The sequence below is a fragment of the Oryza sativa genome, chromosome 6 (genome assembly GCF_034140825.1).
Source record: "Oryza sativa Japonica Group chromosome 6, ASM3414082v1".
NCBI classification, from domain to species: Eukaryota; Viridiplantae; Streptophyta; class Magnoliopsida; order Poales; family Poaceae; genus Oryza; species Oryza sativa.
Window position 1 is genome coordinate 22,981,990 of NC_089040.1, and position 24,846 is coordinate 23,006,835.

At 39.8% G+C, this 24,846-nt stretch overlaps 3 protein-coding genes across 3 annotated transcripts; 1 reads left to right on the top strand and 2 right to left on the bottom strand.

The window, feature by feature from the left end:
* Positions 1-69: 69 nt before the first annotated feature.
* On the bottom strand, positions 70-4,149 carry LOC4341352 (histone deacetylase 2). The gene is made up of 13 exons (XM_015785449.3): positions 3,865-4,149; positions 3,722-3,777; positions 3,505-3,622; positions 3,318-3,380; positions 3,162-3,230; positions 2,924-3,090; positions 2,003-2,067; positions 1,883-1,929; positions 1,486-1,530; positions 1,337-1,387; positions 773-859; positions 463-550; positions 70-366 (listed from the first exon to the last, which is right to left on the bottom strand). The coding sequence occupies exons 1-13, from the start codon at positions 3,970-3,972 to the stop codon at positions 272-274; spliced, it is 1,059 nt and encodes a 352-aa protein (XP_015640935.1). The 5' UTR covers positions 3,973-4,149; the 3' UTR covers positions 70-271.
* A 2,647-nt stretch (positions 4,150-6,796) lies between these two features.
* Positions 6,797-10,943, top strand: LOC4341353 (uncharacterized). The gene is made up of 8 exons (XM_015785761.3): positions 6,797-7,274; positions 7,388-7,567; positions 7,978-8,186; positions 8,718-8,855; positions 9,143-9,357; positions 9,436-9,694; positions 10,024-10,180; positions 10,455-10,943. The coding sequence occupies exons 1-7, from the start codon at positions 7,190-7,192 to the stop codon at positions 10,150-10,152; spliced, it is 1,215 nt and encodes a 404-aa protein (XP_015641247.1). The 5' UTR covers positions 6,797-7,189; the 3' UTR covers positions 10,153-10,180; positions 10,455-10,943.
* A 1,405-nt stretch (positions 10,944-12,348) lies between these two features.
* LOC4341354 (elongation factor 1-gamma 3-like) lies at positions 12,349-16,245 on the bottom strand. Its single transcript, NM_001402865.1, has 8 exons — positions 16,116-16,245; positions 15,921-15,973; positions 15,114-15,263; positions 14,977-15,037; positions 14,841-14,893; positions 14,656-14,757; positions 14,081-14,576; positions 12,349-13,134 (listed from the first exon to the last, which is right to left on the bottom strand). Exons 2-8 carry the CDS (start codon positions 15,927-15,929, stop codon positions 12,755-12,757), a joined length of 1,251 nt encoding a protein of 416 aa, NP_001389794.1. The 5' UTR covers positions 15,930-15,973; positions 16,116-16,245; the 3' UTR covers positions 12,349-12,754.
* Between the last annotated feature and the right edge of the window lie 8,601 nt (positions 16,246-24,846).

The window sequence follows — 24,846 nt, forward strand, 5'->3', positions numbered from 1 at the left end:
AATAAACCAGGCATCCCAAGCAATGTCCAGTCAAGTTGGAATTTCAGCCAGCATCCAGCTGGAAAACCATTTAAGCCAACAGTATAGGCTGTATAGCTGAGAATGGGACATCAAGTCAGGGGTTATGTACAAGGTGAACTGCGACTCTGTGAGTTGATAACGATTTTTGTGGCTTATATTAATACCATTATCACATTAGTGTAAGCCTCTTATAGACAGGATATATACATCCAGTAGATCTGCGATCTGTCGATTCAGGCTAAGCACTCGTTCAGCCAAGCTGGCTACCAAGCTCTATCAAGTTTTTATTCGAGAGATTGATTATCGAGTCGGCGATCACTCGGGCGCTCGACTTCATGTATCCTCCTGAGAACGGGCAGATGGAAAGTGTGCACATGAATACCATGGCAATAGAGGTTGCCTGTGATTGGCTTAAGAATCCATAAATGTGTTGGTACTTACCTGATGTTAACATGAGTAGTGGGATGCTTTGATCCTTTGCAAACCTGAACACCTTCTCATCTCTGATCACCACGCCCTGAGGGCTTATCTGGAAGGTGAAAGAAATCATGTTAAGTTCAGTGGATTAGACAACGATCTGGTACATGGTAGGTAATACTTCTGCATCAGATCATTTTCCTTATTTATCTTGTTCACAAGATAGATATGAAACCCAGGAATTACTGGAACAGAATCCAGATTTGGTAGGGAACATATTAGATTGCTTTAACAAACATTTTTTTTGTGAAATATGTATTGTTCCAAAAGTTACCTTCAATCTTCCCAATGGATCGCCATCCAGGATATCTGTCCCAGCATTGTAAACAATCAACTGAGGCTGAAATCTACTTTCTGCAACCTGCAAATAACATGCTCCAAGAGGAACCGGTAAGTAACAAGTTAGGTAAAAACTGAAAAATAAATACACAAAGAATGATGATTCAAAGCGCAGCCATTCTGCAAAGATATGGAAGAACAGAAAGTATGCTTCTAACTTCCAAGTGCATTAAGCTGCCAATACATAAAGAAACAGTACTGGCAATAAAGCATTGGCCATGAAGTACTATTTTATTTTCACATTTCAATCTTCCTTGAGCACAGAGGCTAAACTTACTCAGCGCCATGGATGCAATTTAACTCAACATCAGAAGCTTAACTAGTAAAAAAACACTTTTTTGTTCACTTTACTTAAAATTCTGGACATATATCAATCAAAAATTGTCACCTCAAAATGTTATACTTGACCTAATAAATCTCCTTAAAACTGCACTTGGTACAGGGAAAACATCATGTAACTGCCAGTTTTCAACATCACGCCATTAAAAGTGTAAGATACCTTAAGAGCCTTGTCAAGTTGATCCAAGTAGTCTTCTGTCTTTGTCCCACTCTAGAATGCACAATCACAATTACGTAATGAGAAATCTAACTCAAATTTGAATTAAATGAAAAGTTTAAGTAATAAGCAGGGTCCATGAGGCAACTTACAACTAGCTCGACTTTTTGATCAATATACCGCTTAGCAACATGATCCTAAAATGGAGTTGTCAATTTACATAGGAAGTCAGAAAATAGCTGGTATTAGATAAAAGGGAATGATAATGACAAGGACTGGACTTTAAGTTGGTCAAAATTTACATGAAAATCATAGCATTTTTAGATTGAACACCACAACATTTTCGTCTCAAAAAAACAACACCACAACATTTGAATAGAGAGTTTTGTATAAATTGCAGAAATAGACAGTTTGAGTTTCAGTTTTGATATATGTTCAACACTGGTTGTCTAAACCTGATAAAATGCAAAAGTGTGTCCCCTACAGCCTACACAATAAACCCAGAACTTGTATAACCACAAACCCATATACTCCAGATGTTATTCTTACATAGGGATATATTCCAGCATTGTACATATCCAAAGTGTAAACTCTTCCTGCAAGAGAAAATTGGCATCATAATAACCTATATATTGAAAAGATAATGTGCAGAAAAAGTAAAGGTCATACCATCATTAGCGAAATCCTTTTCATGGCCATTTCCTTGGTGGGCATCCAGATCTATGATCATCACTCTAAAATGATTCGAACAATTTAGGCACATATAAAGATAAATTTAACAGTATAGAATGAATATAAAAGCTTGCAACACTGCCAACTAATGCAATAAGTAGTAAGAAAAGCACATCGAATATTAAATTCCAACAAGTATCCCAAACCTTCCTAGTAAGAAAAAGGATTGACATGACAGAGGAATAATACAGATAGTTTATAGAAGCTAGATAGCATAGCCTGGTGTGGCACCTTATCTCTCTGGATGTAACTGGAAATTAATTCCCAGCAATCTATGCAATGGGTTGGGGGATAGTTTGTGTAAATTTCCAGGATACGAACCCATGACTTATGGAGAATATAAGCAGTATGATGGCTAAAATTTTCCCTACATTTTTAGCGGCAAAACAGAGAGCTTGTAGACTTGCACAATATACTGACAGTTGAAGAAAAAAATGTGAGACAAAGGTGGGACTTGGTATTGATGATGATAGTACAAATGTGAGCACACCTGCACCAGAGCTTGAGCACTGGTGGGCAAGCATGCACAGCGACGCTTTTATCACAATGTGCTATGGGTATTTCTAAAATGCGGGATACCAAGGGCATTAGAATCATGGTATAATAAGAAGAAGCAAGTGTTATTTCTGCTTAGCATTTAATCTGGCAGGAAGATGAGTGCATCTGTGCCGAGCTGGGCTCGGACATGTGCACTTGCAGAATGACAATGGTCTGGACAAGTGCATCACTGCACTAGCACTACACACTTCTCAGATTACTGACATGTTTGAGCGAGTTCTGTGTCAGATACGAACAGTTCCAAAAACTAAACAAACATATATGCAGTTGTTGTGGTCCTGTCAATAAAGGTTTTCTCACCTTGAAATATTTAGACGGACAAAAGCAAACTGAATGCAGAGAGAAATATCAGCATATGCACAAAACCCGCCCCCTTGCTCTGCCGAACAATGGTGAAACCCTCCGCCAACATTAATGGCCCATCCTCTCTCAAGTGCAAGCTTGGCCGATAGAATCGACCCACCCACCTAAGAAAATATAATTAGCCTTCAATATACTCAAACTATACAACTTCTAGCACCAAACCACAAGGCATCACCTGTTTCCTGAAAGGGTACAGTAGCTTTTGCTGCACAAGCCAATTAGGAATGAATGCCACAGGAGGAAGCTATGATGCAACAATCTCATTAGCTACCCGCACATCACATAATTCTAGACAATCAAGCCAGTCTGACTTCTACTAAACAACCAGTACCTCTACAATGGACGCAACCTTCAGGCTGCTCTTGAGGCTGTTCAAGTACGACTCCGAGTGCACCTGGTCCAAGCAAAAACAAACAACTAATTCAGAACATATCAGGCCAAGAAACACTGGTGTCTGCACTCCGAACCAAACAGAACACAGATATCCCTTTGCTTCTCCTAATCGCTCCCGTTCTTACCACCAGCAAATCGTCCTTGGTCGCTTCCAATGGCTCCACCACTCGGTTCTTCTCCAGGTGCCCTTCCTTGGTGAGGAACTTGCATATGCGGCCCCATTTGGAGGAATCGAACGGGTGCCTGCACAGCCACAGCCATGTCCACCGCGAGCGCGCAGTGAGAGACTTCGTGTGCAAGGAGTAGTACATGGTGAGGGGGATACATGGGAAGGCAGCTCACAGCTTCTCGATCCCGAGGAAGGCGATGTCGTACGCCGGCGAGTACACCACCGGAGCCTGCAGGGGAAAGAGAACAGACGCAACCGCGGTGACGACTCGACCGGTAGGAATCAACTGCTAGCCTTGGCGGCGGTGGCGACCGACCTTGGAGCCCGGGACGTCGAGGTAGAGCTTGCTGGAGAGGATGCGGTCGCGGCGGAGGGGGTCCGGCGGGGTCGCCCCCGCCGCCGCGGACGGCGCGGAAGAGGCCATCCACCGGATGCGGGGAGGAGGGGGGAGCTCGGGCGCGGTTGCGGAGGAGGGAGACGAATCGCTGCGCCGCGAGAGGGGCGGCGGAGGACGGCGGCGAGTCTGCCGGCGAGAAGAGGAATGCGCGACCACGTCGCCGGAGCTCGGGAGAATTCGGTGATGTGATATTTGCGATGCACTACTTGCTAATTTGCAGAATTGCATTTTTCATCCTGTAGTACGTGTGATATTTTGCAACAAATCATTGATAAGCTAATCTATTTAGGGCTTCTTTAGATACAAGAATAAACAAAATACTACATGAATAGACACATAAATCGAATGTCATGCTACTTGTATATATACATATAAATATATTTTAATGTATAAAAAATATATACATATATATAAAGTTTATATATGACGTATATAAAGTTTATATATAATGTATACAAAGTTTATATAGGATATATATAAACTTTATATACGATAAATACAAACTTTATATACATACGTATTAAAAAATAAAAAAAATAGAAAATACACAGCATATAAAAATTTGCATACGCATATACAAACTTTACATATGTGTATACAAACTTTACATATGTGTATACAAACTTTGTATACGTATGAATACAACTTGGTATGCATACGAATACAATTCGTAAGCCTTAAAAAAAGGGGGGAAAATAGAAGAGAAACCCGGAAAAAAAAGGAAAACACAACCGAACAAAAATGGAAAAAAAAAAGGGAAAACCGCTCTCCCTCCTCACTCGCGCGGCACGTCCGCCGCCCCCTCTCCGCGCACGACACGTGTCCAGTCGCGTGGGGAGAGGCGCGCGCGACTGATCGCCAACTAGCCTTCTCGACATGAATAGACACATAAATTAAATGTCATGCTACTTGTAATCCTATAGGAATTAAAAACATGGAAATTTGTTGAATTGATCGTTTTGGATATCCTAGAGTGAACTCACAGGAATTTTAGAGAAAAATATCATCAAAATAGGGTTAAGAGGAGAGAGATGGTGTCTTTGCGTTTCTCAAATGATTTTAAACCATGAAGTTTGAGCTGATGCTTAAAATCCTCAAAATAGTGAAAGGAAGGAAGGATCTATGTGAATTTCTCTAACCAAATTCTACAAACCAACTGTCTACCTAGGAAATAATTCTAAAGGATTTGAATCTGTATAAGTCCGTCCATTGAAAATCCCTTGTTTTAAAGGTATAATTCAATCCTTGTTTTAAAGGTATAATTGTTGGTATATAAAATGTCTCGTTTTGTTGCAGTGCACACGTATGTCCTAATTCTTCGTATACTCATTTGTACTCAATTGAAATATTTTTTTTATATTTTACTTGTTCAACAGTAGCTACATTATCAATAGTAAGTTTAACCTCGTGTGTTTTATTCCCCATTATTTAAGTGTTTATTATAAGGTCATGTACATATATGAGTGCAATGTGCCACGGACTTAAAAGGATCAAGCAGTACAGAGTAATACGTAGACTTAAAGGGTCAAACAGTGCAGAGTTAATGTTTCATTGGCGAATTGAGATCAAGTGCAGTTGGTACTACGACTGCACAATAATGATTGCAAGTAATCTAGACCATTTGTATTTTTATCCAACGGTCCAGATTCGTTGCTACAAAACACGTAAAACAATAATTTTTGCTAAAGTGTATAGACGCTACAATGATGCATTGATCTGAAACATTGATTTGTTATCATGTGGTGATAGCACAACCGCTTAAGTTGTAGTTACACTAGCAATTGCACTAAATCCCAATCCACCATCGGGCTTGTAAGCTTGATGATGTTCTCATGTAACTTATTTTGAGTGTGTGCGCATTGTTGAACTAACATAGTTATGTGGGTAATGTTGATGAGGATGTAATTAGGAGCATATTATTGGGAGTAAATTGTATTGGTGGTATACAAATTTGTTAGCTATGTGCAATTTAGTACATAAACTTGTGAAATACTCGTTTCAGTACGTCAACTTGTCTAGTTCGTGCGAACAAGGACCAAAAGAACTTGTCAATGTTAATTTTACGAAGTTGATGTTGATTAAGATATGACGTGTATATGTGTAGTAAGCATGCATAAGACATGCCATATTTATAAATTTGATCTCTACTTTATCCTTCATTATAGAAATGATGAATTTCATATATTTCTAACATTTATATCATTGCTCATTTTTTTAATCTTTTTCTACTATCACTATATCATATTCTATTTTTTATTGAAGATGTGTATATCTAATAGCAACCTTCTCAGATATATGTTTACACAGTATCCTAATCAGCTTCTAAATCAATAAAATTAGCCATGTAGCGTCCTTTTCTCCTTCCTCCGCATGCACCAGACAAGTTCATGTGCCAAAATGAGCATTTTACAAATTCGTGTACTAAATTACACCCACTTGATAAGTTCGTGTACTGAGGATGCAATTTACTCTATTGTTGGCTACCAACTAGGTTTCTTTTTTTACGGAGGGAGTACCACCTAACTTTGTCTTCCAACTTATATTTGTTGTGCTTGAATAGTTGGATACAAACCCGTTACAGAGTCAATACTTACATAGAAATGAAAAAAAAAGCACAAATACAGATCAAGTAAGCGTTTAGCTGCTAGGTACCCTACCAACCAAGAAATTTCACTATCTGTCATCCATTTCACAACAGTTTCAAAATTTATCATTCCTTTCACAAATGCTTTCAGATTTTGTTAACTACCAATTCCTGCTGTCCAAGCCCCTCTCACCATACTTTTTCATTTTTTTCTGAATTTCTTTCGCATTTTCTTTTCTCTTAGGACGGTTTTGCCCCTGGCCCCACACGTCAGATCGAGAGGCCTCCTTCAGAACAAATCACGCCGCCGCCTCCCCGACGAACATCGCCGCCGCCGCCACCTCCCCCGCCGCCTCGCCGGCGTTCCCCAGCGCCGCCCGCCCCGTCGGTTCCGGCCACCTCGTTTTCATCGTCCCCGGCCATAACCGCCGCCCTGTCCAGCCAGGGGAAGTGAGGGATTCGGGCGTGGTCGGGGGGCGGTTCTCGGAGAGCTCCGCCGCGGTGAGCGGCTGCTTGAGTCCGCCGCTTCCGGGGCGGCCGCGGCGGCGACGAGCGCCTGGAGTGGAGGGTGTGGACGATCGGGCTCCCGGAGCTCCACTTGTAGCTGCACCTCCTGTTCCTTCTCCTCCTCTCTCTCTCTCTCTCTCCTCCCCCGCTTCCATGGCGAGGTGGCGGATATGGCGACCACGAAGCCGAGCCGTCCCCTTCCTCTCGCTGCTCCTCCTCGCGCCGCTCGTCTTCACAGGTGCGCTCCCGCCAACCAAAAGCATCCTCCTCTCGTCCTCTCTCGATTCTTGCGAGCACGGCTAGCAGCGGCTGACGCCTCACCGGATCCGATCCGTGGCCGGTTCTTGCCAGTCTCCAGGCTGCAGCTGAGCTGGTCGCCGGAGAAGGGCCTGTGCCTTCCGCCGCCCGCCGCGCCGGAGGGGCGGCGCCAATGCCTGCCTCCGCCCACCGCGCCGAGGCTGCCGCGGCCGGATCGCCTCGTGCTTGGCCCCGCCGCCGGCCAGGGACGCCCCGACCGCCTCCAGTGCCAAGGTTTTCTTCTCCTTCCTCGTCCGTACTCCCCATCCGTTTGCTGTTCTGTGGCCCAAATGCTGCTCGGTTTGGATGTGGCTTTTGGCAGAACCATGCTTGCAATTGGGGAAATAACATATGGTAGCTTCAAGTCTAGTGATGTTTCTTGTTCAAAGAATCAGGAATGATTGAATGAGCACTGGGATCATTGTTGGCTGGATGTATCGTTTCTATCTACAATTGTTTGTTGTCGATTTTGTTTGAGGGAAATTGCATAGGAATGTATCACATCTTATTGTTCTAACTCTGTGAACACTGTCTGGTGGAGTATTTAGTTAAACTGAAGCATCTATTTCTGTTAAGTGAGTAAGCTAATGTTAACACCATCTTTCAAGTTTCTTATGGCTGACTGCATTATCTATTTTTCTCAGGACTAAAAGCTGTTAATAAGATTGGATTATCAAGTGAAAGAAATTATTCCAGGGGGCATGTTACTTTTGTTACAGTATTCACGACATACAACTCTGATCCAGCTGAAGCAAGCAAACTCCCATCTAATGTTGTCACAGTTGGAAAGCATTCTTATAGCAAGGTGGGAAGGTCCATGGCTATCCTCAACACTTTCATTGGTTTCATACAGGTATGTCTCCTTCCTTCTCTTGTTTGTGTGACAGCTGGTAGTTGACTGCTAATATGCTTAATTACAACTAGTTATACTCTTTATATGTTATGAATGATTGATAGACAAGCCCTCCCAGCTTAGACAATTTTTTTCAGCTTATTCACCAGATTATTACTGCCGATTATCTGCTTCACAATTTTAAAATATGATTTCTCAACCAAAAAAAAAAATCTCTTCTACTGCATTACTTATACCATTTGTTCTAAACTATTTGTCAAGTTTATTTCTCAAAATATTTAATTCATAATCTGGTTCAAATGCTAAGCTATGTCCTCTCTCTTGGTAAGTGCTTTTTTTTTGTGTTAGAGAAGAGAGAACAATTGAATCTGTTTTACACAATATGAAAGTAAGTGCTGACATCATTATCATATACTTTTGTTGAAATTAAGTATGAGTTTGATTACAGTTTGTACCTATGCACTATGTCTTTCACTAGCGATAATGATGCTGGTTGTTTAATATGTGTTCTTATTTATAGAACCTTTGCAGGTGTCAATGCCAAGAAGCAACGTGATCATATTGACCGATCCTAATTCAAAGTTAACTCATGGGAGTGCTGTGATATTGCCTATTGAAGGAAATTATTCTCGAGGAAACTTGATGTTTCAGAGGATCAGGTCCTACATAGTAAGTCTGTGTCTCAACGTTCTCTTCATACTACCTACATCCCTCAATGTTTGATGTTGGTTAGTGCAAATTTGCACACACCAACATCAAACAATCCTATCAGGCCATCTTTATCCTACATACTACTGCTTATGCAGTCTACATTCTAGGCCATCTTTATCCTACATACTACTGCTTATGCAGTCTACATTCTACTTCTATCAGGCCATCTTTATGCATTTATTTTTTCTTGAGCTCTAAGTTTCTTTTTTCTGGAGCTCTAAGTTTTGTGTATTGTCCATGTTCAGGCCTTTCTGGAGCAAAGACTTGAGGAGCTTGAGACAGTGGAAGATATAAATCATCTAATTTTCACTGATTCTGATATAGCAGTGGTTACTGATCTTGGACATATATTCGAGATGTATCCTCATTGTCACCTTGCTCTTACTTTTCGAAATAACAAAGGCCAGCCTTTGAATTCTGGATTTGTAGCAGTAAGAGGAACCAGGGATGGCATTTTTAAGTAAGTTATGTCTATGAAGCATCTTAATATAGAAAGATGACAATGCTTATATAACTAAATTTATTTTTTGGCTTTTAGGGCTATTGAATTCTTCAAAGAAGTCCTTGAGGCATACTACTTGAAGTATATGGAGGCTTCCCGCATGCTTGGTGATCAATTAGCACTGGCATGGGTTGTGAAGTCCTATCTACCATCTGCTTTTTCAAAATTTTCTAAGCATGAGGCATTTACAGGTGAAGTGAATGGAACATCTATTCTCTTTTTGCCTTGTGCAGTTTATAATTGGACACCACCTGAAGGTGCTGGACAGTTCCATGGTATGCCATTGGATGTAAAGGTACACCATTTTTCCTACAGATGAGGGAGATTTTTTTTATGTATTAACACTAAAAGAAAATGGTTTTCTTAGCAAATTCTTTTGTACAGCTATTAAAATATATAATGAAATGAACATTATTTTCAATTTTATCTTATTCTGATGATGCCACGATGTGCTTGAGGTTCTGATATCTTGTTCGATGTTGTTGCACGTGCTGATTTTTGCTGTTCTGGCTCCCAGACTGCCAGGGGCATGTTGATCTAATTAGAAATGTGCTCATTGTATAGCTTCCTTGTATTTATTTCCCATCAACTGATGCACAGGATAATCCTGATATATGTTGTTAGGTTGTCCATTTCAAGGGTTCAAGGAAGCGTTTGATGCTTGAAGCATGGAATTTCTACAACTCAACCTCTGAATTATCTGATATGTTGTGCCTAATTTTAAGAAGTGGTAGAACAAAATACGACTTCTGAACCTAGAGTTCAAGTGAAGCTACACTAGGTACTCCCTCACTCTTGTTCCCATACGTGGATACCTTCATTGATTTTACTCATCTAGATGCGCACATCTGAATAATGCCCAGATATTTTGTGGCATAATATAGGATCTGACATATGGGTATTAATTATTTTGTTTCTATTGACACAGCATTTTGGTTTTCTTTTCTGCCCCTTTTGAAGTTCTGTTACACTTGGTTGACTTCTTTGCAATGTTTTACGTATCTAAGTTCATTTTGCTCAACTGCTTTAACTTGTGCTTTTTTTTTTTTTTGCAGTGAATTTTACGTTTGTGTTATTGCAACAGTTGAGTTTGGCCAAAAGGACTGGGGACTCTTTTCAAGAACTCTAGGGGGTTCTAGTGCTGAGCATGACGCCAAATCAATTTGATGTGAGGCTTCAACTCTGCATTTCTGAGTCGGTACAAGAATTCAGGCGGTGTACAAAATAGAGTATGATGCAAAACAAAAAAGCAGTAGATGTGATCGAAATTGGTCTGGATAGCTCCCTTACAAGCAACAACATCATACACTGTGCATTCATGGTTGTGTTGGAAATCCACCAACAATTGCTTTGGTGTTTCTTTTGAGAGGATTAGTTTGGTCACCCCCTTGTGCCAATGTCTTGGTAAAGGATTAAAATGATTGAGAGGGGGGCTAGAAATTTTACCTTCGCGCGCGCTGATGTGTACTTGTGTAGACCGTACGTGGCGGTGCTGACGTATATTCAGAAAATACACACAAAATTGGAGACTTTTGCCATGCGTAGATCATACGAGTGAATTTGTTAACTCAAACCTTTTTCTTTTTGTGATACGTTTACTTGCTAGCATTTTCCCTGGTATTTTTGACGCAACAGCATTTTAACCATCGATTCGTTTGTCATGTGTGGATAGGGATCAAAATAGTCGGAAAACGTCTCAATCATTTTAATAATTATATTTTTGTCGGAAAAATAATCAAGTAAAGCTGGAAATAAAAACGGTAGTGAAAATATCGGAAAACTAGAAATTGAACTATACTAACGGAAACAATACCGATCGAAAACTGATAACATGTTAAAACATTGAACTGTAAATTCTCACACTTAACTTTGTATAACGACAAAATAAATTAAAGGTTACTTGTTATAAGATTTTTTAGCATTGCCCATATTCATATATATGTTAATGAATCTAAACATATATGAATGTGGGCAATGCTAGAAAGTCTTATAACCTGAATCGAAGGTAGTACATTATATAAATTGTTTCTGATAATATGTCAGAAACATTGGACTTTAAATTCTCACATTTAACTTCACAAAATGATGAAATAAATTCAAGGTTACACTATATCTCTACTATTGTAAAAATTAAAAATGTTCCCACTGATACTTTAGTACGTTGTTCGTATTTGAGTCGGTTTTTAAATTCGTTCATTTTTGAAAAATACATAGCGAGTCTTATAAGAAATTCTTTTTTAAAAAAAAACTCGCATGTTATCTTGGACGAGAGTCGGACTCCTAATTGCTTCATAATTCTTGCCATGCCATTAGAAAGCAACGTACAAAGAGATGGCCATCATCCCAATAAAAGTTCCGAATTAGATATCAATACTATCAAAATAAAAAAAATCCCACATACTTTTTAGACAAAAAAAAAAGGGGTAATGATACGATTAAAATAGAATTAGATATCAATACTATCAAAATAAAAAATCCCACATACTTTTTAGACAAAAAAAAAAGGATAATGATACAATTAAAATAGCCTCACCCATCACAACGCATGGGCAATTTTTTTTAGTAATTTAAATTTGGTTGAGAGATTTGACCATTTTTTAGTAATTTGAATTTGGTTGAGGGATTTGACCGAGATTTTTTTTAGTAATTTGAATTTGGTTGAGAGATTTGACCATTTTTTAGTAATTTGAATTTGGTTGAGGGATTTGACCGAGAAGTTGATATGTAAATTCTCCCATTTAACTTTGCATAACGAAAAAAAATAAGATTACACTCGTTAACTACAAATTATTATCTCGATTTTAACTTTATACTCACTATGTAAACTTCAAATTACCTTGTACTCAAGTTATGGATTTTGTTGAAGGCCTAAGTAATTTAGGGATTTGGTTAAGGGCATTTGATCGAAGGTAGTTACCGTAGGAATACGGTAAAATCATTTCAATTCCATTTTCATTTTTTTTACCATTTTCATTCCCATCGATGACCATTACACAATCCACTAAACTAGGAGTAATGATTGTGGATCCTACACCAAATCAACAGAACGATGCTTGCAGGCAAAACTTATGACACTTAGGGCTGGTAAGACTTATCTAAAATTCTAAACTGTGCAATAATAGCACCATCCATCGCCCGTAACGCACCGGGGCCCAGAGGGGCCAAAACAACAAAACAAGAGCAGCTATCCAAAATCTGAGACATTGCACAAAAATCAACCAGTTCAAAAGGTATACCAGGTCAAATAAACAGCAAGTAACAAAACTCCACCAAAAAGGCAACTGTTTTAACTCCGAATTCAAGTCCTAAATAGTACTTTTGCAACTGATGATTTTGCTTCTAAACATTGTGCTGCTCACTTGAAGCATTTTGCATCCAGCAAGTCCTCGCCCTCGAACGGCTCCTGGTCCTCAATCATGGCATTGACACGCTCTTTCTGGGCCTCATCAGAGAGGTCAACCTTGGTCCACTCATAGAGCTCCATGTCGTAGACCTCATCCATGACGAACTTGGGGATGTCCTGACCACGGAAGAGCCAGAGTCCCTTGACCTTGAAGGGCGGTGTGGAGCCAATGACCAGCATCTTGCCAAAAGCATACTTGCGGCACAGATCCATCCGCTGCAGGAACCCACCGACCTTGTTCATCGTCACAAACGATACGGTGTTCTCATCGTTGTACTTGTAGTCACAGAACCACAGAGAGTAACCCTCTGGGTCATACATGTCCCAGAAACCTGAAAAATAGACGTGATAATGTCTCTGTTAATTCAAAAACAAGAAAATGGAATAAATTAAGTTCATGCCTAAATATATTGCTAAAATTGTAACAAGAAGCTGCTGTAATGAAATAGTAATACACATGTATACTAATATAAGCTGGCTTCACAATAAGAAATAATTGTCCGACCCACGTTTAAGATCCAAAGCCATTTTTACTATACATTGGTTAAATAAATGCCTCAAAAAAGGTAAAGAACAATTTTGGATTTTCCCGAGAAAAGCAAGTCATTACATAGGAGGTGGCTTGCCCCGCAGGAAAGTAAGGCTATGACTGCATGCCAATGAGAAGCTGTCACGAGTGAGCTAGAGTCTGGAAAGTACATCAAAAAGCACAACAGCTAGTGCAAGAGGTGGCAGATCTCTGTCTATGTTTGCAAATCAGCTGAGTTGGGCAAAATATTTTGCAGCTACCAGTAGTTGACTCAGTATTATTCTTTTCTATTTGAGTAATAGTTGCACTTTCATCCATTTCAAATTATATCTCAATCTAGCTTTGTCCTAAGTCAAACATTTTTATCTTTAACCATCAAATTCTAGAAACTCGCATAGTTTAACATTTGAATATATATATATATTATGAAAGTTTGATACAAATGTTTGACTTAGGCAAATCTAGAATGGCAAAACTTAATGAGGTTGATATAAAAAAAAAAGTAATTGAAGACCATTAAATTTTAAACGTGAATGGTCTAGGTCAAAGTCTAATTTACCAAGGAGAGCAATCAGTCAGGACTGAATAGCCTCTGATAGTCTGATATGCCCATGGATAATGACAGATCAGAAAAATATATTCACACTTCTAGACAAAATCAGCCAATGATAACAAGCCCCCCACACAACTTGCTAGGAGATACTTAATATATCAAATAGAGCAATTCTGAAACAAAATAGAAATAATACCTTTAATGGCAATTTCACGGAAGTTGGTTTTTGTGTTTGAGTATAGCCTCTTCCACTCATCAAGAATCATCTTGCTTGGTGGCAGTAGATCAAGAGGATTCTTTGGCTTTGGCTTTGGTGCCTCCTCTTCCTCTGAAGCCTCAACCTTTGGTTTAGGGGCCTCCTTCGGAGCCTCCTTCTTGGCCTCCTTTGCTTTTGATTCCTTAGGGGGAGCAGCCTTTTTCTGAACGGGAGGCACAGACTCTGCTTGCTTGAAATCACCAATGACCTTCTTGAAGTTGGGCTGGTTAACCATTGTCCAGAAGTACCGCTCAACATGAGGGAACTCGGAGGTGAAACTCTTGATCAAGATCCGAACAAACCCATAATATAGGTTGCATGTCATCACAATATCAGCTAGAGTAACTGAATGCCCAACAAGGTATGTGTTTGAAGCAAGGTGTGTGTTCAGAGCACCCAATGACCTCTTCAATGAAGTAATAGCAAATTCCTCAAGCTGCATATGTAATATTTAGATTATCGTAGATTGCCAACGCTCAATAGAGAGAAGGAAATACACCAATTATTCAACTTACCACAGGAACATAAGGGCCAAAACCAAGCCTTGGGTACAACCACCTTCCAATATTGGCATCAACCTCTGTTGCTGAGAAGTCCATCCATTGTTCAATGTGAGACTGCAAGAATCATCAACGGATCAGCCCTACAAGGCTACAATTCACTCTGCCATGATAATACAAATACTTGATGCATCACTCACATAGTCGATAAGAGAAGAACCACAAAGAGAGCTGTTGTCCTTCAAGCGAGCAACTTAAGTAGGACATGATTAACCTGGTTAGTATGGAACTGGAAAAGGTAGATTTGAATAAGAAAATACAAGTCTACATGCATACCATAGCGCGCGATAGCATTGCTCTCAAAAACAGCACCTTCAGGAGTCTCCAGAACAGGAATCTGCAAAGAATGATTAGTCCCTGTCTCCCTGATTCACTTTATTGGACAAATCTAATTATAAATTACATTCGCATACCTTCCCAAGGGGGTTCATCTTGAGAAACTCAGGGGTCTTGTTTGAGACACCCATCTCAAAATTCTTGGTCAGCTCGACCTTGACTCCAGTGTACTCTGCAGCAATAAGTGCCTTAAAGGCATTTTTGTTGCCACTTCCGCAATGCAACACCTATAGAAAGAAAAACATTGGAAATATAGTGATGAAAATGGCAATTTATCTATTTCCACCTGTAGAGTAACTAGTATACATGCAACAAACAGAGCTCCACCAACCTAAATGACCAAACCAGATTCAGCATTTCTCAAGACCAAGCATTTGAAGCGCAAAAAAAACTACTATTTGTCGATAGATACTGACGTAATCAAGCATTTGAAATGCAAAAGCATATTATTTCTAGATACTAACTAATATACCATGGAGTTCGAACGAGCTCAGAACAAGTCAACAAATCCTATCGAGTATACCAGAAGGTAATCTAAAATGACATGACCTAATCATCCAAAGAAACAAACCAACCTAAGCGGATCCCTATCACTTCAACATCAACATTTAACCAAACCCTCCACACACACACACACGAAAAGAAAATCCTATACACCCGTGGCTTGCAAACTGCATCCACGCTAGGAACGCTACACAGGCACGAACCTACAACCCGCATTGCGCATCATATCAATCTACCAACGCAGCACTCATCCCCTCTAATCCAGGCAGATGAACACCCAATCGCATCAAACATCATCTACTTAAAAGGCAATCTGAGCCACGCGCACTGCACATACAGAAACTACAAGGAAACAACGAAATTGGATAGAGGACACTCACAAGCGCCATGCCGACTGGAGCCGCCGGCCTCGCGCCCGATCCAAATCTCAGATCTGCAACACCAGAGAAAAAAAAAAAGCAAAACAAAATTAAATCCACCGAACAAAAAAAAAAACACAGCGAGACCAAGCGCGGGCGGAGAAGCCGCAACCACGCGAACTTCCCACGACGAGATGAGTCGGGGCGAGCTCTTACACCGAGAGAGAGGCGGTGCGAGACGAGATCGTCGGCGGCGGCGGCGGCGGCGAGAACCCCAGCGGAGAGAGAAGGGGGTTTAGTTGGTACGGGAGACGAGGATTTATGGCGGCGCGAGGAGGAGGAGGATGAAGGAGAAGGAAGGGCGCACGCTGCTATCTAGGGTTGCGGGTGTGGCGGCGGCCGTCCGGATGGTGGGGGTGGGGAGATTGGACGGCCGAGATTGCTCGGATGATGGGGTGGTGGTTTTCTTGGCGTTGGGATCCTGCGGTTGTCCCGGAATTCAGAATGAGTCCTTTGCAGCCTCTATGTGTAAATTCAGAATTAAATTTTGCAGTCTCTGGTATATAGGGTGTGTTTAGTTCACACCAAAATTGGAAGTTTAGTTGAAATTGGAATAATGTGACGGTAAAGTTGAAAGTTTATGTGTGTAATAAAGTTTTGATGTGATGGAAAAGTTGGAAGTTTGTGTGTTAGTTCGGAACTAAACTTGACCATATTGTTCTACGAGTGGAAGCTAATTGTCTTCTTTCTATAAATCTAATATATTCACTAAATACCTAAAGCTTAACATGCAAGTATAGTATTTATTAGCACTCCTAAAACCTATATGTAAGCATGCCACATCAACCCATTAAACACACAAAACTCAACATGCAAGTATATAGTAATTAAGCCTACAATTTATTTCATTTTAAACTAAACATACACATGCTAAATCATCATTCTTAAATCATTTCCATGATATTTCAATCCAAATTATTTCATTATTTCTCCAATATCTAATATATATCCCGCAGCAAAGCGCGGGGCATCATCTAGTAATGGCATAAATTTTGCAAACATATTATCCAACATTATCACAATTTTCCCTACAATTTCAATCTATCTATAGGATATGGTTTTTTTCCTCCTCATTTATTGCACCTCATCAACAACACTCTATGTGATTTTTCATAGGAGATCACATACCTCATGTCATAACTTTAGCAAAGTTCAAATATTTTAAAGATAATTCAGGACTGAAAAATGAGATTAAAAAAAGCTGCATATCTTCTCACCCCTCTTCATTCTCTAATTCTTGTTAGTTTTCATCCGAGGTATGGTTATAGAAGACGCTAAAAGCAAATTCACCAACTACCTAACACCATTGGCGGAGTCAGAAATTATCAAAGACTGTAACTAATAAGCTGTTCATTTTCAATAAAAATTACATGGTGATTCTGAAGAATTTTAACATGATTTTGTAGGCAAGCCAAGGGTTCAAGCTCTAGCTACCCTAGGCCCGCCTATGTCTTGCCTAACACCAAGCACCAAGGGCTTTGTTCACTTTGTTATCATTTTCAAACCTTACATATTTCAGCAATTCTAGAAGTTTTTACTCTCAAAAGTTCCACTAAATTTTAGTAAGGTTTTAAACTAAACACATCCAACACTATTAGATTCCGAAAATGCCAAAACATACCAAATTTTGGCATTAGCAAATTTCGGTAGGATTGAAAGTGGTTACAAAGTGAATAAGCCCCTAGACTCATCGAGATGGTGCCTAGGTAACTCTTGGCATTAGGAGAAAAACCATATATACTTGGCAGTAGAAAGATACTCCATCCGTTTCGAAATGTTTGACACCGTTGACTTTTTAGCATATGTTTGACCGTTCGTCTTATTCAAAAACTTTTGTGAAATATGTAAAATTATATGCCTACATAAAAATATATTTAACAATGAATTAAATAATAGGAAAGAATTAATAATTACTTAAATTTTTTGAATAAGACGAACGGTCAAACATGTGCTAAAAAGTCAACGGCGTCAAACATTTCGAAACGGAGAGAGTATATAACAGTGCTAACTTAGAGTTAAATGCAGACAAGGGCGGATTTCCTAGGCCTTGAACCACTCGAGACCGTGGCCTGGAAGCCTATACGTGAAGGCCCATGTAAGCGTCTAACATCCTTTGAGACGGCAGCGCCGGTTTTTAGAACATTTATCGTTGGTTGATAAACTCTTATCTGTATTAATTTTTCAAGCGATAGCAATGCCAAAGCAAATATATGTTAATGTAAGATATTTGTAAAATACTTTCTATTATAAATCTAACGATACATATTCAATGCTAATAGTAAATAGTTAAATTATTCAAAAAATATTGTCAATCAAAGTAGAACAACTCAAAGTCAAAATCAAACATTTATTTGTGAATGGAGAGATTAACATTGTTCACTTGTTGCTATCACATTAACCTCCATATTGGAAATGAAATGCAAAAACAGTACCTCCACGAAATCAAATATACAAGCCACCATTCCAGTTACATGATAAATGTGGTGAAAGATTAGCTAAAAGAAAGGGGAGTTACATGCATAAATGGCACACATCATATTCCTTGTTTCGCAGTGATTCGAATATTCTTTCCGTATATCTCGTTTGGTAGCAATCTGCTTCGTATTCCTCTTGTCGCAAAGAACCTTTTGGGCCTCATAGGCCGGCTGTCTCTGACCGTGTGGGCCCCCACACAAAAGGCTTGATGGGCCTCTTGCTCATTTGCTGTTCGGGCCCAGTCCAAATCTCTCTATTTCTCGCGGGCCGAATCGGCTAATTGCGGCGCGGCGCCCACGCCGTTCGCGCTCACCCCCCACAAGCCCCGGCGCCGCAGCCATGGCGGACGGCGAGGAGGAGGAGGAGGCGCACGATTGGAGGCGATCGCGGGCGGCCTCGCCAAGCGCCCGCGGCAGCCGGAGGTGACTCGCCACCGCCTCGATCCTCTCCCTTGTATGTCTTAGCCTCGGGCGAGCGCGTGGGGGTGACGCCTAGCAGCTGCGGTATGGGGGTCTGTGATGTCCGTGGGGTGTTCGTCGAAATGCGCCGTAGGAACTTCGCGTCCTCGTCGCGCCTCCTTTAGGGGGATCTCGGTCTCGGGGTGTGTTAGGGGGCTGACTCATGTTTTCGGTCCCGGTGCGAGCATGTCGGCGACGCTGCTGCAAGGGATAGTATTATAGATGCTGTAGCGGTATGAAGAACCTTATAGGATCGCACTTGCGCTTAGTGCGGCCTTGAGATCTGTGATGGGGAATTGGTAGTTTAGGGGCTTCAGTAAAATATACCGTGGACACTTTTGTGATCTAATGAATCAGTTCTTAGAAATATCTGCAGGTGCTGTGCTTACATGTATAAGATGCAAACAAAATGTTTCACTCTTTGTTCATTCACAGAGCTGTGATGGTGAAATCAAACGTAACTTTCAACATGCATCAGGAAAAGAAAAACAACTTATTTTTCTTCATAGTAAAATGAGTTAAAGTTAATTAAATGGACCATATAGTATGTCAGTTTTTTCCCTTTTATGTTGGGGCCATCTGTGAGGTGTCAAACTTGTTCTGTACTTCTGTTAAATCAGAAAACTACTCTAGAACAAATAGTCGAAGGTTTTGACTAAACTCAATATACTGTTCATATCAGCCAATCTGTTGGAGGAATTTTTGTAGAGTGTACCCTTATTTTAAGGGGAGTTTCTATCCAGTGATTAGCAAGAGGATAGCTGTTTAATATTTTTCAAACCACCTGATTTGGTCCTCAGGCCAAATGGGCCGTGGCCCAGGAACTGGATATTAAAGCCCAAATTGCTTTACTTAATTTTACCATAGTATTTTTATGTATGGACCAATGGAGTGTGGGCTGGCCATGGCTTGATGGTGGGTCCATCCCTGCCTGAGTAACCTTTATATCATTTGTTCTATATAATTGTGTTGGATGAACTACGATTGGGCCTTATCTGACTATATCAGAATTATAGTTGTCTGCTTATGTAGTTTTCCAACAGAATCAATCTTGCTGGGACAAAGATCAATTAACTTCAGTTTCTTGCTGCTCATATTTTAATTACTCTAAAAAACATGAAGAGAAAAGTGATGGCATTCTACTATGCTAGTTGGAGGTTGGAAGTACAAAGGAGATTTTACCAAAATTGGCAACATTTTACCAGATTCATCAATTCGAGGTCATGTGACAAAAAAAAAAAAAAGGAGTTCCTGGATGAACGGTATGTCTCACCTTAAATCACCTCAATTGATAGTCCCTGTTACGTTCGCAAATTGGCAGTGAGTTTTTGTGCTATTTGAATCAGAACTGGTGTGCTGCTTGCCTGCTTCACAAATTATAAGAACATCTGCCGCTTTGGTTTGAGTGATACCAAATATGGTTAACCTTGTATTATATTGTCGTACACCTTTAATAACTTGTATGAAATATTCATAGATTGTATGATCATTAATGATAAATCTTCTGGCATTCTTCTCATTGCACCTTTATAAGTTGTAGTGTACTTGTCTTCTCAGTTTGATAATGCAAAAAAAAAAATCACCTTTATTTCTTTTAGTAACATAGAACAAATATCAAGATGAGTGTAGCTTTTTAGTCGCCGTAAAATTTATTTTCGATAGGGTTTTTCATTGTTAGCCATCTTTGTAGATTAATTGTCAGCACCTTGTGACCTAACAAGTATCAATAAACCTAATGTTGAACTTTTTCTGACTTGAATGGCAGTATCTTGTGTATGCTTGCACATCTTGGTTGAAACAAAGGGACATGAGACATAGATGATACAGTAGAAAAGGTACACGCTTTAGGACCTGTTATTTATACAGTGTAGAACCCACCTCTACTTTCAACAATATATGCAAGACGATAAGAAAGACAAGGAAGCAAGTCAGCAACAAAACAAAAGGCAATGATAAACATATTTTTCTTCTTTTGGTGACGGAAGATTGCATGATAGGTCTTTCTCCAAAAAAAAAAAGTTACTCATAGCCAATCGTTAGATTAGAAATCATATCTCAAAATGATATTTTGCTATCCAATCTGTTAGTTTGGTTCTTTATTCTTTATCTTTGTTTGAAAACGGCTAATTTATTTTCAGTAAATTAATGGTGATGCAGCAGAAGTAGAAGTCTGTAATTATTTTATACTGTGCCATTACTTTTTGTTGTTATACTTCTTATTATATTAATGTAAACCAAATTTGATACCGTTGAATTGGAGAAAGTTGTTCTTTTCTCAAATAGAAATATTGAACTTACCAATTAACTAGGCTGCTGCATCAGAAATCTAGATCGACAAAACTTATAGAAGTTTGTCTTACATAATTAACTTTTTCGCACTATAAATGTTGAACTGAACGTGCATTCTTGGTCTACAAAATTTCTTGCTGATGCAAACAAAAAAGGTGTGGAGATCTCTCCTATATAATAGAGGGGTTTCACTTACAAAACAGAACTAAAAAGAGGGACTGACTATTTAGTATTTACCTTGTGTCTATAGCTGGTAAGAAAATTAACTGGCCTTCATACTTGAGTTGAAATAGGGGTGCAAAAGAAACTTTTACCACTAGTAGCATTTAGCACCATAAATATCATGATCCATTTTTGTCACTAAACATAATCCCAGAATAGTGAAGTGTTTAGTCCCAAAATATGTGGCCGTGGTTCATCCCTTCATCCCACCCCTAGGTTTACCTTATCCTTAATTGCTCTCTTGCTTCTTCCATTTTTGTTGTTTCTCTGATCTGATAACAACTGGTTGTTGCGGGCGTGTGCCTCCCACAACCACTTGCTTGCAGTCTGAATGCATCCCCATCATCATACTAGTCTAATGGATATTTTTAAAATTTCATTGCAATACTTATTGGATGAATTTTGCAATTTGTATTTCAGCCCTTTTACTTCTAACACTACTTGCAGTTCTTTGACTAGCCTAATATTGCATGAAATTGTTCCTGTCCAGAATTTGGGTACAGTTAATCTACCTTGATGATAAAACCAGATGTATGATCTAATCTGTCACTGCTGTTAGATTCTCTTGGTCAAAAGGGTTCAGTACTTCCTTTTCAAATATCTTGTCCCATCTTTTTCTTAGTTAAGTGAAAGGGTGCTAGAATGTGGGAAAATAGATTTTTATGTTGGAACCCACCAATATATTAAACATATGATGGTTGTTATTTTGCTGATCCATACACACTATGAAATTCGACCATTCATCCATTGTATTTGCATAACTAATTTTGGTTCACTACAATCATATAGTACAACAGAAATAGTGCATACGGGTAGATAACAAAACAGAACATTAATTAAATAAAATCAAGGCATACGAAGATCAAGGAGATCTGTAACACGGAAGCAATGGACAACTGAGATCAAATGTGCCAAATCTAGTGTTAATACATGTGGACAAAACCTTTTTTCGAAGCTTCATGCATGTACACGACAGTTATGTACTAGTAGTATAAATACAGATATAGGTCACTAGGTGTCAAATATTTGACTTACCTCACTTTAATACTAACAGCCGACTCAACTCATTGTGCACCACCTCTTAAACAATTTAAGAATTCTGTATGTTCTGTGTAAATCATTTAGCGTAAATGCATAATCCTATGCTTCAAGATATAGCCGTCATCCTTAACTGACCTACCTGTATATGTACTGTAATTGTTTTCTTTTTCAATCACCAACCATCCATTTGCTGTTACCCCCACAGAGGGGTCCCTGTAGACATGGTGCACAGTGTCCTTTTGCACAAAGCCACGTCCCGTTTGGATTTGCAGAGCCTTCTGAAAGCTACATATTTGTTGGGCGTAAGTCTATGATTGAGCCTGGCCTTACCACCTTACAAGTCGTGACAGCGAGTGAATTACTATCTCTCCGGTCTCCAGGAGTGATTCAAAGACCGTATACGTATGCGTCCTAACCATCATACAATCCAGTAGCTGCCTCTCTGTTAAGAACATTATCCAGCTGTAGGAATTGTATGATAATTGATAAGAAGTTTGACAGTGCTGTTTGAATCTTTTGTGGACTTAAGTCTGAACTGTAGTATAGCAAAAGCTGCTAGAGCATTTACACTAGTGCTAGTTTAGTTAAGTGATGGATATTTTGCATCCATAATTGACTGTGTGGTTGGGTCATGTTCTTGTAGCAGTTCATTCATGAACAAATATGTGGTCCAGCTGTGCTAATAGATCCTCAACTGGTTTTGAGTAACACTGTTTTGCTACATTGTTTCCGTTCTCAGGCCCCTGTCCATGGAACAACTTAAAGATGATCTATACAGAAGGCAGTGTTTTTCTCTCCAACAGTTGTGCATACCCTGGAATCATTGTCTTCGAATGCTGCGCTGAAAAGTATGACTGATTTGTTATATTTTGATCTGAAACGGTTTCTTCGGATTCTCTGTTGTTTCACTGTTGCAGTACTTTCACAGTAAGTTAATTATTGTTTCTCAGGAATTAAGGTTTAGGGCCTCTCTTGCTAACCTAAAACCTTGAATAGTGTTTTTTTTCTTCCGGATCTGTTTCTTAGTAAACTGTAGCTGTTCTTCATATTATGCTTTCATTATCAACTCGTATATAAACAATTAGACTGATCTGCAATTGGTGCTGACTGCCAAACCACCAAGCACCAATTCCAAAAATTCTTACCCTGTTTGTTGATAACCTGAAGTTTTTCCAGGTCCGTGGTCTGGCAGTACTTGCTTTCTACTTGCCAGCAAGGGGTTCAGAGATGCAGCTCCGATCTCGATGCGCCGAGGAAACATCCATCCTTGAAGATCTCTGTCCAAGTAAGTGGGTCAACCCATGATCTCGATATCCACATTTCTTTGTCAATTTCCATCTCCCTTTTTTACCATGCAAACATCGCCATGAATCCTGCTGTAAAAACAAAAGGGAGCTAGCTGCAGAGCTGTGCAGTGGGCACGGCCATGGTGGCCGCTGCCGCCCCTGTTGCATTTCATGGATTTGGGGCCAATGGGTTGCTTGTTTGGGCGTGCGTGCGGCCTCACTGCATCTGTCGCCCATTGATGGCCAGATCACGAGGGAAGGGAGGTTGGGTTTAGCAACAAGTTGCCCAGATTTTGGCCGCACGTAGCTGGGGGCGTATGGGCTCGCTCATGTGGGAATACGCCGTCGCTGTCGCGGTTTTCGACCGTGTCTGCCTCTCTCTCGCTCGCTCGTGCGTAACCGAGGATAGATCGATCAGGCTCAGCTCGAGCTGAGCTGAGAGATAAGGGTAGTGTGAGCAGGGCTGCTTGCCTTCCTAGTTCCTACTATACCCTACCTTGCCTCTTTTGGTAACCGGCATGGATGGAGGAGAATACTATTTCCTGATCAACTTGCTCGTATGGTGAAGTGGGGGACACGCGATCATGCACAGCCATGATGAACATTTGGGAGTACACTTGATTGGGCGATGCGGTATTACTTTATATATTATTAACGTTGTAATGTCAGACAGGATAGAAGAGGTGACTGTGGAGTAAAATTATGCAGCATACTTACTGCTGAAAGATAATAATTTAGTAAACCGTAATTTTATATTCGAGGTGCAAAGGGTTTACACATAAAAGGCTTTTTGTCACGGGTACTGTGGAAACTTTGTCTTATATGTGATTGACAGGCGACTGTTTCATCCTTTTTCACCTCCCCCATGTGAAAGTTGTTATATATTTTTTTAGTCTAAAAATGTGTCTGCATGTCATCTTTCTATCTGTATTTTTTTACACAAAATAACTGGTGATATTCAAGGCACCCTAAGCTCCATAACCTAGAAATTTCTACAATGATCTGTAGGGTAAAGCTTAAAGCTTAATTTTAGCCTTTCAACTTAGCTTCAAGTCTATTTTTCACCCAATATTATAAAACCGGTTATTTTTCACTTTCAACTTTTTAAACCAGAAA

Excerpts from the sequence above, each read along its gene's own strand:
- LOC4341352 (XM_015785449.3), bottom strand. The coding sequence starts at position 3,972 with ATGGCCTCTTCCGCGCCGTCCGCGGCGGCGGGGGCGACCCCGCCGGAC. Across the intron at positions 1,388-1,485 it reads ATCAAAAAGTCGAGCTAGTT|AGTGGGACAAAGACAGAAGA; the intron begins GTAAGTTGCCTC and ends TGTGCATTCTAG. Across the intron at positions 860-1,336 it reads AACTTGACAAGGCTCTTAAG|GTTGCAGAAAGTAGATTTCA; the intron begins GTATCTTACACT and ends TGTTATTTGCAG.
- LOC4341353 (XM_015785761.3), top strand. The coding sequence starts at position 7,190 with ATGGCGAGGTGGCGGATATGGCGACCACGAAGCCGAGCCGTCCCCTTC. Across the intron at positions 7,275-7,387 it reads CGCGCCGCTCGTCTTCACAG|TCTCCAGGCTGCAGCTGAGC; the intron begins GTGCGCTCCCGC and ends GGTTCTTGCCAG. Across the intron at positions 9,358-9,435 it reads ACCAGGGATGGCATTTTTAA|GGCTATTGAATTCTTCAAAG; the intron begins GTAAGTTATGTC and ends TTTGGCTTTTAG.
- LOC4341354 (NM_001402865.1), bottom strand. Across the intron at positions 14,758-14,840 it reads GTTCTTCTCTTATCGACTAT|TCTCACATTGAACAATGGAT; the intron begins GTGAGTGATGCA and ends TGATTCTTGCAG. Across the intron at positions 14,577-14,655 it reads TTGGCCCTTATGTTCCTGTG|CTTGAGGAATTTGCTATTAC; the intron begins GTAAGTTGAATA and ends TTACATATGCAG.